The 18,250-nt window shown below is 39.5% G+C and overlaps 1 protein-coding gene across 1 annotated transcript in view; it reads left to right on the top strand.

Moving 5' to 3' along the window:
- Positions 1–18,250, top strand: part of PDE11A (phosphodiesterase 11A) — a 426,109-nt gene that overhangs the window by 270,213 nt on the left and 137,646 nt on the right. Inside the window, exon 10 of the mRNA XM_065929000.1 lies at positions 13,889–13,939. Within this exon, the coding sequence (XP_065785072.1) occupies positions 13,889–13,939 (51 nt within the window). The remainder of the gene's footprint in view (positions 1–13,888; positions 13,940–18,250) is intronic.

Genomic DNA, 18,250 nt, shown 5'->3' with positions numbered 1-18,250 from the left:
TTGGAAACCACAAGTCTGTTCTTTGTGTCTGTGTATCTGCTCCTGTTTTTGTATATATGTTCCATTTGGTTCATATTTTAGATTCCACATATTAAGTGATATGGTATTTTTCTTTCTCTTTCTGACTTACTTCATTTAGTATTAATATGATAATAGCATTATTTCATTCTTTTTTATAACTGAGTATTCCATTGTATATATATACCTCATCTTCTTTATCCACTTGCCTGCTTATGGACATTTAGTTTGTTTCCATGCCTTGGCTATTGTGAATAGTGCTATTAAGAGTGTAAAGATGCATGTATCTTTTGAATTATTGGTTTTTTTTCTGGATATATGCCCAGGAGTGAGATTGCTGGATCATATAGCAACTCTTTTTTGTGGGTTTTTGAAGGAAACTCCATACTTTTCCATAGTGGCTGCAACAATTTATATTCCCATCCATAGTGTTGGATGGTTCCCTGTTCTCCACACCCTCTCCAGTATTTATTATTTATAGACTTTTTTATTATGATGGCCAATATGACTGGTGTGAAGGGATGCCTCATGGTGGTTTTGATTTATATTTCTCAACTAATTAGTGATGTACTCTGCATAGAACTTAAATAAGCAGGGTGACAATACACAGTCTTGACATACTCCTTCCCTGATTTGGAACCAGTCTGTTGTTCCATGTCCAGTTCTAACTGTTGCTTCCTGACCTGCATACAGATTTCTCAAGAGGCAGGTCAGGTGGTCTGGAGTTCCCATTTCTCAGAATTTTCCACAGTTTATTGTGATCCACACAGTCAAAGGCTTTGGCATACTCGATAAAGCAGAAATAGATGTTTTTCTGGAACTCTCTTGCTTTTTCAATGATCCAGCAGATGTTGGCAATTTGATCTCTGGCTCCTCTGCCTTTCCTAAAACCAGCTTGAATATCTGGAAGTTCACAGTTCACGTATTGCTGAAGCCTGGCTTGGAGAATTTTGAGCATTACTTTACTAGCGTGTGAGATGAGTGCAATTATGCAGTAATTTGAGCATTCTTTGGCATTGTCTTTCTTAGGGATTGGAATGAAAACTGACCTTTTCCAGTCCTGTGGCCACTGCTGAGTCTTCCAAATTTGCTGGCATATTGAGTGCAGCACTTTCACAGTATCATTTTTTAGGATTTGAAATAGCTCAACTGAATTTCCATCACCTCCACTAGCTTTGTTCATAGTGATGCTTTCTAAGGCCCACTTGATTTCACATTCCAGGATGTCTGGCTCTAGGTGAGTGGTCACACCATCTGATTCCAAATCAGGAAAGGAGTATGTCAAGGCTGTATATTGTCACCCTGCTTATTTAACTTATATGCAGAGTACATCCTGAGAAACACTGGGCTGGATGAAGCACGAGCTGGAATCAAGATTGCTGGGAGAAATATCAATAACCTCAGATATGCAGATGATACCACCCTTATGGCAGAAAGCAAAGAACTAAAGAGCCTCTTGATGAAAGTGAAAGAGGAGAGTAAAAAGTTTGGCTTAAATCTCAACATTCAGAAAACTAAGATTATGGCATCCAGGCCCATCACTTCATGGCAAATAGATGGGGAAACAGTGGAAACAGTGGCTGACTTTTTTTTGGGGGGGGGCCTCCAAAATTGCTGCAGATGGTGACTGCAGCCGTGAAATTAAAAGATACTTTCTCCTTGGAAGGAAAGTTATGACCAACCTAGATAGCATATTAAAAAGCAGAGACATTACTTTGCCAACAAAGGTCCATCTAGTCAAGGCTATGGTTTTTCCAGTAGTCATGTATGGATGTGAGAGTTGGACTATAAAGAAAGCTGAGCACCAAAGAATTGATGCTTTTAAACTGGGGTGTTGGAGAAGATTCTTGAGAGTCCCTTGGACTTCAAGGAGATTCAACCAGTTCATCCTAGGGGAGATCAGTCCTAGGTGTTCATTGGAAGGATTGATGTTGAAACTGAAACTCCAATCCTTTGGCCACCTCATGCGAAGAGATGACTCATTTGAAAAGACCCTGATGCTGGGAAAGATTGAGGGCAGGAGGAGAAGGGGACAACAGAGGATGAGATGGTTGGATGGGATCACTGACTGAATGGACATAAGTTTGAGTAAACTCTGGGAGTTGGTGATGGACAGGGAGGCCTGGCGTGCTGCAGCTCATCGGGTCGCCAAGAGTCGGATACAACTGAGCAACTGAATTGAACTGAACTGAACTAATTAGTGATGATGAGCTTCTTTTCAAGTGCATTTTGGCCATCTGTATGTCTTCCTTAGAGAAATGTCTACTTAGGTCTTCTGCCCATTTTTTCGATTGAGTTATTTGGGTTTTTTGTTATTCAGTTGTATGAGCTGTTTGTATATTTTGAAAATTAAGCCCTGTCAGTCACATCACTTGCAAATATTTTCTCCCAGTCTTTTCATTTTGTTTATGGTTTTCTTTGCTGTGCAAAAGCTTATAACTTTGATGAGGTCAAACATTTGTTTATTTTTGTTTTTATTTCTATTGATTTGGGAGACTGATCTAAGAAAATGTTGGTAACATTTATGCCAGAGAATGTTTTGCAAGTCCTTAATAGATACTTCTTGATTGAATGGTTCATGATTTAGATACTCAACTGCTTGTATACTGTTCCCTGACTTACTCCCTCAGATCTAATCTCATCTCTGTAGCCACCAACCTTGCCCAGACAGCTTGAAAGCTGCCCTTTTTCACTCTTACTTTTGGACTTCTCTTTCCTCCATGGCAACTGTTTGCCCTTGTGGCCCCGCTCAGTTTGCCAGTGGCCCAAACTAGGCCTCGTCCCTTCTTACTCCTTTTACTCCAGGGGTAGCTTCAAGCAAAACCACGCTGCTTCAAACGTAAAGTTCTCTATGGTGTTCCTGCAGAGTCAATGCAAATAATCAAGGTATTTCTTCTCAGGTCATCAACCATGGTAGTCTTGTTGATTATGCAAAAACCATGAGGGGAGAGGAACAGAAAATAAATATGTATTCAATAATAAGCTACTTTGAAATATGGCATTAAGTGAAATCAGATCTGGCATTAAAAAGTATCAGTTCCAAAGATTTAAATTATAGATTTGAAAAAGCATTGACACATATTATAGTTGTTTTAGAAACAGAAATAACCAATCCAAGTTGTTCAATTAGTCCAAAAGAATGCTGTGTTCTCTTCTTTTGCTGTTAACAAATAAGAAAACAAGTAAGCAATGAGTTCATTAGAAAAGCACTTGTGAAATATTAATACTCTTAATAACCTACATGATTAAAAAAACAGCCTCACTTTCACACATAATGTGGGGAGTTATGCAATTGTGAGAAAGGAACATTTATTTTGAAACAGTTATAAATTATAGTGTAATATGCATATGTATAGAACTATATAAAATTACAGTAAGAATTAATCCAAAAAAGACTTTTGAATTTAAGTGTTAATGGCTGAGATCTTTTATGAGAAACAACTAAAAACTTTTTAAAAATTAGAATTATTGCCACATGCAACTTTTTGGAAAGAAATAGACTATTTCTTTCACCCTAAGGACATTGAAGTGATTGAAATCGGTAGCTAAGCAGTTCCTAAAAGCTATGGAACTGAATTAATCCAACAATAACCTTTCGTTATAATAATTTTCTTCTATGGATATCACAATGTATTTAGTCAAATCAGCAATGTTTAATGACCATATGCTACATGTACTACATATGTTAAATATAAAGAATGTAATAAGGTTATACCATAATCCCACTTATTGGAAGATCCTGTGTACCACACATAACTCTTTGAAATACAGAAGAGAATCAGGAAAGAAGCAAAAATTAAAAAGCACCGTAAAATTCATATGCTGTGGTTCATATAGTGGATTCATTTGCCCTGATTTCAAAAACAATTCTAATTCTACTTGCGGTTTGACTGACTGAACCATTGTGGTAGTCTTTAGAGCCCATCACCTGCTGAGCCTGCTGGAGGGTTATACCTTCCACTCTCCTGAAGTTAAATAGAGCCATGGGACTTTCTCCAGCTAGTGAAATGTGAGTGGGAAATGCAGGTATTCCCTGCTTTTTACTGATAGGTAAACTGAGACTCAGCGAGTTTAGATAATTAAGGGCTAGTAGAGCAGGATTATGAGCCCAAGCCATCTAATTCCAGCGTCCCTGTGTTCAACCAACAAGCTATGCTGCTTCCCAATGCTGGTGTACTAAGTGACCACAAATTAAGAACATGAAACTACTAAATGGAAGAAAATGACCTGCTGTAAGAATGCTATAGATAATTCATAAAGCAATTAATCTACATAAGCAAAATCAAGTGCTACTACTGACCCCAATAGACAGGGAGAAAATGAAGTCATTGTCTAAACCAGTGCAATACGGGGGATAAATTCTGATTTCTGGGCCCAGAAATGTCAAAGACTTACATGATGACATAATTTTAAGCAAGATCTTTACCAAATTGCTTGCATAAGCCCAAGTGTTCTAAATAAATCCAATGAAACTAATTTCACAGCGTTTTTATCTCCATTGTCAATGAAATTCAGAAGTATAAAGAAATACAGTCATGAAAACCAACTAGCAAAATAAAACTAAAGAAACATTTCTAAGCATCTTAAAAAGAAAGCTATTCAAATCACACTGGGATTTGGGAGAAGACCCAAACCACTTTATTTCTTTCATTTCTGCTCACTCCTCCCCTCTAATCTAGACATTTTAAACCTAGAATCCATCGATGGGAATCAGAACAGTGGTTCTCACAGTGTAGTTCCCAGACAAGCAGCATCAGCCTCACCTGGGAACTTGTTAGAAGTGCAGCTTTTAAGGTCCCACCTTAGCTGCACTGAACCAGGAATTCTGGAGGCAGACGTCTCTGTTTTGATGCATGTTAACGTTTGTGACCCACTGAGCTAATGAATGACTTAAGAGGTGTGTGAGAATTTCTGAAGTGTAAGAATGTAGGCGAAAAATTATCTAACTTTGGCATTGGGATTCCATGGGAAGATTCTTGACAAGCCCTCCCAGGATAGTAAATATACGAGGGAATAAATTTTGACTGCCTCCAACAACCAGAGGGTTTGGAAAACCATTCTCAATGATAAAGGAATAGAATGTTATTATTTTACATTTGAAATGGAGAAATAGGGGAGAAAAGGTGAAAAGGAAGGTTATATTGGAGCGAGTTCCTGCTGTTGTTGTTCATTGCTAAGTCATGTCAGACTCTGTAATCCCATGGACTGCAGCATGCCACACTTCCCTGTCCTTCACTATTTCCCTGAGTTTGCTCAAACTCATGTCCATTGAGTCAGTGATGCAATCTAACCATGTCATCTTCTGCCACCCCCTCCTCCTCCTGCCCTCAATCTTTTCCAGCATCAGGGTCTTTCCAAATGAGTCAGCTCTTCGCATTATGTGGCCAAAATATTGGAGCTTCAGCTTCAACATCAGTCCTTCCAATGAATATTCAGGGTTGATTTCCTTTAGGGTTGACTTATTTGACCTCCTTACTGTTCTAGGGACTCTCAAGAGTCTTCTCTAGCACCACAGTTCAAAAGTATCAATTCTTCAGTGCTCAGCCTTCTTTATGGTCCAACTCTTAACATCCATACACAACTATACGGACCTCTGTTGGCAGTGACAGCTCTACTTTTGTAATGTGCTATATAACTTTGCCAAGGGGCAAGTGTCTTTTAATTTTGTGGTTGCAATCACTGTCCACAGTGATTTTGAAGCTCAAGAAAAAAATCTGTTACTGTTTCTGCTTTTTACCCATCTATTTGCCATGAAGTGATGGGACCAGATGCCATGATCTTAGCTTTTTGAATGTTCAGTTTTAAGCCAGCTTTTTCACCCTCCTCTTTCACACTCATCAAGAGGCTCTTTAGTTACTCTTCACTTTCTACCATTAGAGTGGTATCACCTACATATCTGAGATTATAGATATTTCTCCCAGCAATCTTGATTCCAGCTTGTGATTCTTCCAGCTGGGTACTTCGCATGATGTACTCTGCATAGAACTCCTGCTGAGCTCTTCCTTGAAAATGAAGTGAGAAATCTCCACACTGTTTTCCATAGTGGCTGTACTAGTTTGCATTCCCACCAACAGTGTAAGAGGGTTCCCTTTTCTCCACACCCTCTCCAGCATTTATTGCTTGTAGACTTTTGGATAGCAGCCATCCTGACTGGCGTGTAATGGTACCTCATTGTGGTTTTGATTTGCATTTCTCTAATAATGAGTGATGTTGAGCATCTTTTCATGTGTTTGTTAGCCATCTGTATGTCTTCTTTGGAGAAATGTCTGTTTAGTTCTTTGGCCCATTTTTTGGTTGGGTCATTTATTTTTCTGGAATTGAGCTTCAGGAGTTGCTTGTATGTTTTTGAGATTAATCCCTTGTCTGTTTCTTCGTTTGCTATTATTTTCTCCCAATCTGAGGGCTGTCTTTTCACCTTACTTATAGTTTCCTTTGTAGTGCAGAAGCTTTTAAGTTTCATTAGGTCCCATTTGTTTATTTTTGCTTTTATTTCCAATATTCTGGGAGGTGGGTCATAGAGGATCTTGCTGTGATTTATGTTGGAGAGTTGGAATATTACTCAGCCATTAAAAAGAATTCATTTGAATCGGTTCTAATGAGATGGATGAAACTGGAGCCCATTATACAGAGTGAAGTAAGCCAGAAAGATAAAGAACTTTACAGCATACTAACACATATATATGGAATTTAGAAAGATGGTAATGATAACCCTATATGCAAAACAGAAAAAGAGACACAGAAGTACAGAACAGACTTTTGAACTCTGTGGGAGAAGGTGAGGGTGGGATGTTTCAAAAGAACAGCATGTATATTATCTATGGTGAAACAGATCACTAGCCCAGGTGAGATGCATGAGACGAGTGCTCAGACCTGGTGCACTGGGAGGACCCAGAGGAGTCGGGTGGAGAGGGAGGTGGGAGGGGGGATCGGGATGGGGAATACGTGTAACTCTATGGCTGATTCGTGTCAATGTATGACAAAACCCACTGAAATGTTGTGAAGTAATTGGCCTCCAACTAATAAAATAAAATTTAAAAAAAAAGAAAATGAAGTGAAAGTGTTAGTTACTCAGTCATGTCCAACTCTTTGGGACTCCATGGACTGTAGCCTACCAGGCTCCTCTGTCCATGGGATTCTCCAGACAAGAATACTGGAGTGGGACGATCCAAGGGATCTTCCTGACCCAGGGATTGAACCCAGGTCTCCTGCATTGCAGGCAGATTCTTTACCATCTGAGTCACCTTAAGCCTCAACAAAGCACTGTATGAAGCACAGTGCTTCATACAACTACCAGCATTCAAATAAAACTGAGGCCTCCAATTTCCTCGTAGCTCAATTAGGAAAGAATCTGCCTGCAATGCAGGAGACCCAGGTTTGATTCCTGGGTCAGGAAGATCCCCTGGAGAAGGAAGTGGCAACCCACTGCAGTATTCTTGCCTGGAGAATCCTATGGACAGAGGAGCCTGGCAGGCAACAGTCCATGGGATCACAAGAGTCAGACACAACTTGGTGACAAAACCACCACCAATAAAATATATTTGCCAGGATAGGAAAAAGAAGACCAAAATATCTATCACAATGATTTACACATAGTAGGCACACAATACATATATGCTGATGCGAACTACGAGTGTGACCCTTCTTTCCTGCAGGTAGTAGTTAAAAGGCAGCTGAACTGACGTCATTCTGACAATTGACTATTTTGTTTATTACCCTAGATTCTGCAGGAATCTTTTATTCTACTTTAAATTCCACAAGATTTTGTCTTTTTTAGAATATTAAAAATATGTTTTATGATGGATATAGTCCAAAGGCTGTGATAACAGGTCACTCAGCAGACACAGTTATTTGAAGTTATCTTTCTGAACATTTTATTCCATTAAACAGCAGACACTTTCTTAAATATTTAATAGTAGAACCTGATGATTTCTCAGTTTCCCTGAATTCGTTCAGTTGCAGGGACTTTGAAGCCTATCATCCTCTTGTTAAGAAATTCTAGAGAATGGCTCTTTACTCAGATAGCCCTTCTATCAAGTCATCCCAAGTAAATTGACTTTTCATTCCTTGTGGTTTGCCACCTTTACCAGAGGCCTGCTGCTGATCACAAAGTTTCTTTACTTCTTCCGAGCTCATCAGTATAAAGTATTTGCGATTTTCCTGCAGGCCACCTTAACTCTGATACCAGTTTTTTCCAAATGCCACCAAGTGCCGCCTTGCCTCCTGAGTTGTAAACACATGAGTAAATATTCAGGCCTCCCGAGACAGCCCACCTGGGTCCTCAGCAAGGTCTGCGTTCCTGCTCCCTGTGAAGTGGTTCTTTATGTTTGTACTTCTGGCAGCCAGCATTTGCAATGGTTCATTTCTCATTCCAGGAGCAAATGGCTTCCTAGATCCGCAATAAATTAACATTCAGTACTCTCTTGTCAGAGATTTGCCCTCCGCTACTTAGGGGCAGTTCCTGGGATTGCAAGGCAAGCATTTGGCTCTGGTCTTGAACCGCATATGGCAGAGGGCAAGGCTTGCTAGAGTGGTCGTATTGCATAGCTCTGCTCCTTGTTTTTCTTTTGAAATATAGTTAACTGTCTTTTCCTGCTGTGGAAACACCACACAAAAACATGACTTCTTTAGTCTGTTGTGCATGGGTCTAACAGTTGCTTTCTTTTACATTTTCCTGCCGCTGTTTCTTTGTTTTGCTAGGAGCAAGTTCAATCCAAAAAAGTTGGTGGGGTTTTGCAAATAGTGATTTATTTTTGGAACTATAGAGATTTCTTCAGTCAGAGCTCACCAATGAAACTGAATCACTAGATTTTACTTTAAAATATTTTCAAAATTAATACAGCTACAAAAGATAAAGCTATCACAATAGACATTTTCTTGTGAAAGTTTAATGTTTGTTAAGTGCTCTGTGGGTCAGCTGTTTACTTTTGTAAGTAAACTTTATACAAATTCGATTTAGCTGTCAAAAAAATCTTGTGAGTGTGTATGTAATGGCTAAACTCTCATAAACTAACAATGTTCTTCATAGAGAAAGTGTATATATAAGATTTGCAAATGCTTCTTTCTTCAAAACCATTACAGTACATTCATTTAAACCTTTTTTATTCTATCAAATATATTATTACTCAGAAATAAATAGTATCTCTAGCTCCTTGGTATGAAATAAATAGCTTAAGGGATTCTTTTAAAGTTAATGTGCTCTAGAAACATGGAGGAAACCTTAACTTATCCAAAAGGGTTTAACAACAATAGTAGCTTAAAAAATAAATTCTTTAACTTGTTTTTTAATTCTCTACCACAGAAACTTGCATGATTTTTAGTCATCAGCTGTGCCATATGGTCACACCTGCATGTGCGCGCGCGCGCGCGCGCACACACACACACACACACACACACACACACACACACACACACACTGATTCTCTTTGGAATGCTGGTTATGCTATAAGTAATCAGCAATTACTTTGATCTGATTAGAGTTCCTTCAATGGCATCCACAGGTTAGTCTCAGATCTTAGATTAGTGAGGTTATTTGATTTTGCTGAAAATACTCTAGACTTGAGATATTTGGTAGGTTTGCCAGATAAAATACTGGGAAGAAAAAGTCACTGGGAGGGGTTGAGTGAGGAATATGAAAAAATTTTGGAATGTGGCTTAAAGTTTTTCATATTTGTTTCTAGACTTTTTAATTTCAAGAGAGGAGAAGTAAGGTTACTGGGTAAAAACAGAAAGACACCCAGTTAAATTTGAACTTTAGATCAACAACAAATAATATTCTCAGTATAACTATGTCTCAAATAGTGCAGATATCAGTGATTTATCTGAAATTCAAATTCAACGGGGTCTCCTGTATTTTTATTTCTTAAAACTGGCAACCCTACCTACACTGTTCAGTTTATGGTCTAAGACATATCATGATTTTGTTAAGGAAAAGACATAAATTAAGGCCACTCATAATACAAGCAGAGAAGCATATGAGAAATAGATTCTTTTCTTTTAAGATTATTTTCTATTGCATGATTCATTAAATATTTGCTGAGTGCCAACTAAGTATCAGGCATTCTTCTAGGGACAGGGTATCCACTGGCAACCAAAACCAGATCTGACCCTTGCCTTCACGGTGCTTGCAGTCTAGAGGGGGAGGCAGGTGACAGACAAGCTAACACATAACTCCAACTGTGATAAGTGGTGTGAAGAAAACAGCCTATGAACACAGAGTAATGGTGAGTGAGGTGGTTTCTCAAGGCACTGATTGAAGACCTTATTGAAGAGATAACATTTAACCTAATTTCAGAAGGATGAAAATATCAACCAGGAGATAAGGGCAAGTAAGGCTGTAAGATGGAAAAGAGCTTGGTATATAGAAAACTCAAAAGGAAGCGAGCATGTCCAGAGAATATATAGAAGAGAGTGCAGTGCATGCAGTGTGATTTGAGAGGGCGCCAGGGGCCACATCGCAAGGACCTGTCAGGTCACTGTCTGGGAATTGGATGTTATTCTAAGTGTAACCGGAGTCACTGATGACTGATGAGTTTTCAGCTGGAGGATGGCAAGGTCGGATTTATATTTCTTAAGTATCACTCTGGCTGATGTATGCCAAAGAGAACAGAAGGGGTCAGGGTAGAAAGATTATTGTCAGGGCCCAGGTAGGAGAGGATGGCGAACTGGACCTGGGTAGTGGTGGTGAAACTGGAAAGAGTCCGAATACAGGAGTGGAAGTGACATATTGTTCTGCTGGATTCAGTGTGAGGGAAAGAGGGAGGGAAAAAAAAATCAAGGATCACCCTCAGGTTTTTCTACTTTAAATAACTGATTGGATGAACTTTCATCATGTTGCTGGGAGGACTGGAAGAAAAAGAGATTGGTGACATCCATTTCCCCTGGCTCCTGTAGCAAGTTAGCACAAACTGTGGGTTAAAACAACAGACAGAACTTTATTATCTTGAAGTTCTGGAGGTCAGAAGTCTGAAACGGCTCTCCTTGAGCTAAAATCAAAGTGTGAGTAGGATGTGTTTCTTCTTTCCTTGCCTTTTCTAGTTTCTAGAGGCTTCGGGCATTTGTGGGCTCATGTCTCCCTTCCGTCTTTAGAGTTATCAATGGAGCGTTGATATTTCTCACGTCACATCACTGATTCTGACTCTCCTGCTTTCTCCTTTGACTCCTGTGACTACATTTTGTTCACCTAGATAATCCAGGATCATCTTCCTATCTACAGGTCCACTGGCACCTAAATTCCCCCTTGCCATGTAACATAAATATGTGCATGTTTCAGGGACTGGGATGTGGACATCATGAGGGGATGAGGAGCATCGTTCTGTCTACTACAATGGGAAAATCAGGGGACATGTTTAGGTGTGTTAAGTTTGAGATGCTACCGAGTCAACTGAGTTGGAAGTTAGCGACGTAAACAGCAGGATATGTGAGTTTGAAGCTCAAGGAGCGATTAGGGCTAAATTTGAAAGTTGTCAACCTATAGATGATATATAAGGTCACGAGCATGTGTGACATCACTGAAGAAGAGACTGAGTAAATGTTTCCATTTAGAGTTCAAATAGAGGAGGCAGGCTAAAAGAGAACACAGAGAAAGAACAGACAGGAATGCGGTATGACAACCAAAATAGTGTGGTGTCAAGAAGACCCTCTTCAGAAATGGCAAGAGCAATCACCTGCATTCAATGTTGCTGCGAAATACATTTGCAGATCTGTCCAGAGAGACTTGGATTTGATGGCAAGAAATCAGAAACCTTCATACAAGCTGTTTCAGTGAAATTATGAGGGAACATCCAAAGCTGATGCAGTTTGAGGAGTAAAATGGACGTGATCCCTGACCACAGGTGATGAGGAAAAGTCCTGTGTGCCCCTTTTGTGGATGCTCATTAGGAAGAGTGAGGTGGTCACATTTGATCAGAGGCTTTCTACAGTGAGAAGCTAGGAGCTAAGCAAGATCACTGTTGTGTATCTTTGTCTGGTCAGTTGCGTGGTAGCTCATGATGCTGTACATGAAAGGGGTACAGACGTTACTAGGTTCTCATCGCCGTGCTCTGCGTGTAAAGCACATCCTGAGGCTATCTGGAGCAACGACACACGATCACATTCCTGATGCATTCCAGGGAACCCTTTAGGACCAAACAGCAGAAACTGCTTGGAAGGACAAAATCAGAGCATTCCATAGCAGGATGCAAGGCTCTCTTGCCCTGAGGAATCTGCTTTGCTGGCTTGTTGCCCTTCTAGGGATTCTTTGAGGGGACAATGTCGCCTCCTCCTAGACTGCAGCTTACCAAAGGGCCTGCTCCTGCATGAACAAGGCTCTCTTCCTGGCTGATGATACGGCCCTGCTCACCAACAAGAGACTGTCAGTATCAGAAGAAATGTATTACTTTACTTTTCAGAGCAAAATATGCACTGAGATTCTCTAAAGCTGTAGTTGAAGAGGGATTTAACCTTTCTCAGATTTATTTGATATTTGTATAGATTAAGGATGGAACTGGTAGCATGTGTATAATACTTACATTGTGTTTGTGTGTGCATGAATGTGTTCATATGCCTTGTAACATCCAATACTGACTCAAGGAAATGTGAGTTTATTTGTTCTACAGAACAATAAGTCTGGAACAGGGCAGACCAGGGTCAGCTTCATTTCTCTTTCCGTTTCTGCTCTAGATCTATAGCAAGGCATCTATTCACACTTATGACCATAACCTCATAGATGACAGATTTTGCTGCATGTCTAGGCCTTACAGCCATTTTCCAGGGAAAACAAAGAAAGGATACAGGCAGACCCAATACTCCCACATATATTTCATCAATCAGAGGAATGTCACACGGCCACCCCACATGACCACCCCTAGTGGTGGGGAGCCTGCCAATTGGGTTTTCGATTTTCAAACTCTATCAGTAAGTTATGATGCGATGATAAAGCACGAAAGTTGATTTCTTGCTCATGAGACGCAGCATCGGCAGTGTGTTGGCTAGCTCCATGCATCTCCTTCACCTGGAGACCCAGGCTGAGAGGGGTAGCTCCTCTCAGGGTCATGCCCTTCCCATGGTGGAGAGAAAGAATATGGCAGAACCACATGGCGGCTCTTAAAGGCTGTTCTCAAAGGTGGCATCATCACTTTCCTCCACCATCCGTTGACTAAAATAAATCATATACTAAGGTTGATGTCCATGAAACAGGGAAATATAATCCTCTTACAAAAAACATTGCAGGGGGCTTCCCTTATAGTCCAGTGGTTAGGAATCTGTCTTCCAATGCAGGGGATGTGGGTTCAATTCCTGGTCAGGAAACTAAGATCCCACATGCAACAGGGTGTGGCCAATGAAAAAAGAAAATTGCAGATGGCTGGAAATAACAATATAATCTTTCCTAGAGAACAAAAGCAGGCAAATGAGAATAGACCAGACATGGAAGTTGAGTCAGCAAGTTACAGTGTCTGCCACAGGACACACACATAGACATACACACACAAATATGCACATACATACATGTGCACACACACACATACCTTTTAATTTATTTGCATTTCAAGGCATTTCATGGGAGAAATATTCACACCTTGGGAACAGCGGTCTTGAGCCACATGTCTCTTGGATAAAGTAACTACTTATAAAAACATCCTGGTATAAAATATGTAGCCTTTAACATGGATTGTCATTCCATTCCTCATTGTAATGGATTTCACTGTAGTGGCACAGGAGATAATCTATATCACAGATGGTTACTGGGAATTTCTCATTATATATTAGCACCCACTATTATTTCAAGGTGGTGTACTTGAACAAAGTTTAGTTTTGTGCCAGGAGAATTTCAGAAAATTAAGTCATGTCTAGTTATTGAAGTTTTGTGTTTTTTTTTCCTTTTTTTCTGAACCAGGTGCTATCTTATCATGCAACATGTTCAAAAGCTGAAGTTGACAAGTTTAAGGTAAGGAAGCAAATATTGAATAAAGTTAAACTTCCCAGGGCTTTTGAGCCCTTTGTCTCTTGCCTCTACGACTAGTCCTGCCCACTGGATGTTGGGGAAATAGAACTGGGTAAGGCCCATTTGCATATTTCAGTTTTAGAGGGGAAAAGAAATTTATGTATAACTGAATGGCCCATTCCTAATCATTTAAATGATTCAGTATTTCTTTCTTTCCTTTTTTAAGTATGCAGGATATCAGGGGAAAAAATCTGTGTAATATGATGAGAATTGGGATACCTGATTTGGGCATTTGTCTTACCTCTAACTTTCTGTTCACTTAAAATCTTAGGGTGTATATCTTGATCTGTAAAAATAAGTAAAGAGATGATTAGTAGCTACCATTTACCAATTGCTTTCTATGGACCAGGTACAATACAAAGCATTCTATCTGTATTAATCTGAGTCTCATACTCCTATGAAGTAGGTACTATTTTACAGATGAGTAACTGAAACACAAAGATATTGAGCAGACAGACCAATGTCAAATGATTGTAAGGGGTACAGTCAAGCAATCTGGCCTTAGAACTGGAGTCCCCTAACCACTGTGCTACACAGCTACCCAGCAGAACCCCCTCCAGCTCTGACATGAGTCTCAGATGTTCCTTTCCCCTCGGTCACCCCCCTTCCCTCCAAGGCAGGTCAGGATTCTTGCTCGTCTCCTGCACTTCTGAGTGGTCAAAACAGGGGAGTATGGGCACCCTGATCTTCCCTCCTTTGGGAAGTTTAGGTGTCTGACTTTTTCAGATTTTGCAGAGGTCCAGAGAATTATCGGGCTTCCTTTGTGTCTCAGTTGGTAAAGAATCCGCCTGCAATGCAGGAGACCTGGGTTCGATCCCTGGGTTGGAAAGATGCCCTGGAGAAGGGAAAGGCTACCCACTCCAGTATTCTGGCCTGGAGAATTCTGTGGACTGTATAGTCCATGGGGTTGCAAAGAGTCGGACACGATTGAGCGACTTTCACTTCACTTCAGAGAATTATCAGCTAAGTTACTACAATCATAAGAAAGAAAATGTAACATATATTTGTAGTAGCACTTGATGGTGGCTCTCTTGAGCGTGTCATTTGAATATAAATGCATTTTTGTCTTCCCAGGAAAAAGTGGCCTGGAGACCTTTGGGCCTCATGATTGAATCAGATCACTAGGGTTCAGTCACACTGCTTAAAAAAAAGAAAACAAGGGAAGAACCTAAACTCAGAGCAGGGATGAGGGAACTGCTAGGAAAGTCAGGGAGCAGCACGTGGGCAGCAAACATAAGGTGAGCTGCTCGGACTCCATCCAGGGATATAGTTTCTCATTGGCTTGGAGAGATGCTTAGGAAAAGACCTGCCATGATGACCCAGACCAAGAGAGCCATGGTGTCAGAGAGGTGACAGCAGACAACAGAGGAAAAGACAGGGGAATCAAAACCACAGCAGTCGGGGTCTGTCTGCTGTGGAGATGAACATCCTACGTAAGCCTAGAACGTGAGCAGCCGCAGGGCGGTGCTTTTTACACACTTTGTTCACTGTTCTGGCTCTACCGCCTTTCACAGTTCTTGGAACATGGTAGCACTCAATAGATACTTGTCAAATGGATGAAAGAATGATTGAATGACTAAGTCAACCCCAAAAGCGTTAGTGTTCTATAACTCAAAACAGGTATTCATTAAGAAAATGTTTAAAAAAATATGGTGATATATAATTATATTTTATTTATTTATTTTTATATTTACTTTTATAGATTTTGTTTTTTTCTTTATTATTGACGTATAATTGCTTTACAATGTTGTGTTAGTTTCTGTTGTATAAAAAAGTGAGTCAGCTATGTTATTTTTTATACTTTATATATACTTCTATATATTTGATAAGCATTTCCATCAAAAATGTTGGGCTTTTTTACTCTAATCACATTTAGTTATGTAGACATTCCAAATAAATACTTTACTGTTTTATGTTTCATACTTTTACTATTTTATAATTATCATCATTGCTAAAAGATGGAAGGGGCAGGCAGGCAGAAAAATAGCAAGGCTCAGAATGGACTAAATATGATGGCAAGAGCTATGCGATGTGACATGTCCAGCACTGAAGCAGCCAAAATCAATAGCTGTCTACTTTCTAAAAGTCCTGCCCTATGTTCAGGCTTAATTCTTTCCTTAGAATAAGGAAAACACATTGTCTTGGAATTTGCCGTGCTTTTTTATTTTTAGCTCACAAACATACTAAAAATATGAAGTATTTAAATTTGAGGGAAAAAAGGGTTATTTCATCTTAAAATGATCAAGATTATTAACTAAACTGATTTATTCCAGATTTTTATCCTGTAAGATATTAGTGAATATTTTATTAGAATGTAATTGAGATATAGTAGATAATTTTAACTCAGTGGCTTTTTTTCTTGAAATATAAAGTAAATAAAACATTATCATAATTGGTAGCTGATGTCTTATAATTGCAGCAATAACATGAAAATGTTGTGGGCTTAAAATAATCCTGCACATAGAAAAGTATTTACTGAAATTTCACACTAGAGTATGTGCAATGGCAGTTTTCCTAACATTGTAGCTAAATAACAGTGAATAAGTGCTTTGTTTTACAAATAAATTATGCATATATTAAAAAATATTATAACCTTGGCTACTACAATACTTTTTTTAACAGAGCTGCATGCTAAGTCGCTTCAGTCATGTCTGACTCCTTGCAACCCTATGGACTGTATCTCTCCAGGCTCCTCTGTCTATATATAGAGAAAGGGAGGGAGAGAAAGGAGAAATTTGAATGTAGAATCAGAGTTATCCATGAGATTGCATAAGTGGAAGAATGGCTGTGTTTCAATGTGTTGTATTATATCCAGTTGGGACCAAGCTAGTGATCAGTGACTCAGAGATTAGGTCAGAATTTGGGGAGAAAATGGTTTCATCATCGAGTGCTAAAAAGATCTGGAGGTCAAATACTCAGGTCAGACTCCAGTTGCAGCCTATGCTTCACCACTTCTGGGATTCAGACATGTCTTAAAGACCAGTGAGATGTGGTCTGTTTACATGAGAGTCCTCTGAGTAAAAAATTCTTCCTATTGGGAGTTGAGGCCATGGGCTTCAGTGTCTGGATAATTCCAAGTTCAGCATGGAGTCTGCCTCTTGGATTTGTCTCTTACTCCAGCCTACCGTGGGTTCATGTTCTCAGCTAAGGACATGAGTGGACACAAAAGTCATGGGCTTAATATAGTTTCAGTGAATTAAATGCCCCCAAGAGCACACGGATTCCAGAGTGTCAGTAGCACACAACAGGCTACAGCAGCCCAATAGAAGGAAGCATTGCTATGACCAGAGGCAAGGCACCTGCCTACCAGTATGACCAGCAGAGGCTGAAGGACTCACTGCAGACTGAGTGGTCACATCCTCAGGACAAGAACCTTGAGAGATGGAGAGCCCCAATAGTGGAGGATGTGATACATACCATTAATCACTTTCAGTTCACTATTATCTGTACTCCTAGGTGATATGGCCTAAAGCAACACAGATTTTCTATATGATAAACCTGTAGTGAATCTTCAATAATCATTCATGCTAGGCTGGCACCACATGACTTTTCCTTGTATCTTATCTTCCGATTTCATACTCATCCATGTTGGAGATTTCTCTTCCTATTCTAGAATACCATAAGGTGGGGTGTTTTCATTTCTGTTTTGTTCTCTTAATCCTATTTCTCCTGTAGGGAAAAGTCTCCTTGAGGGGTATGTGGTGGTGGGCAGGGGGTGGGTTAGAGAGTGAAAACCTTTCTAGAAGTGTCCCTGGATTGTCTAATTAAAATAAGTAGGTGAAACAACGTATAATTGCTCATCCAACAATGTCAGAACCTAAGCCCATTTTTTGTCTTTCTGATACATCATTTATACCTTGGGAAACAGTCCTTTCTATAGAGCCACCTGTGCACAAAAAGATTACAGAACTTTCTTGAACTAATGAGTTAAGTTTTTAAGAGTACAGGTTATAATATAACCTGTAAGTTTTTACATAATATATAATATTATCTATTATATATTACATGTTATATAATATAGCCTTAAGTTTTTAATGAGTACAGGTTATAATATTAATTTATCACTTATGGGTTGGTCACGCTATGCATTGAATGAGGAAACCAAGATCTAAAGAATGGTTTTTATCCTCATTAGCATTTACTGATCTTTCTTGAACTTGAAATAAGAAAGATGTGTCCAGAAAAATCTGTGCAGATTCTAGTGCCTGTGTACTTCTCTTCTGCTCTGTGCAGAGAGGAATAATGTATAAAGAC

This window comes from Muntiacus reevesi, chromosome 3, assembly GCF_963930625.1.
Source record: "Muntiacus reevesi chromosome 3, mMunRee1.1, whole genome shotgun sequence".
In the NCBI taxonomy this organism is placed as follows: domain Eukaryota; kingdom Metazoa; phylum Chordata; class Mammalia; order Artiodactyla; family Cervidae; genus Muntiacus; species Muntiacus reevesi.
The sequence above is the reverse complement of the archived record's forward strand: the minus strand, read 5'-3'. Positions and strand labels throughout refer to the sequence as shown.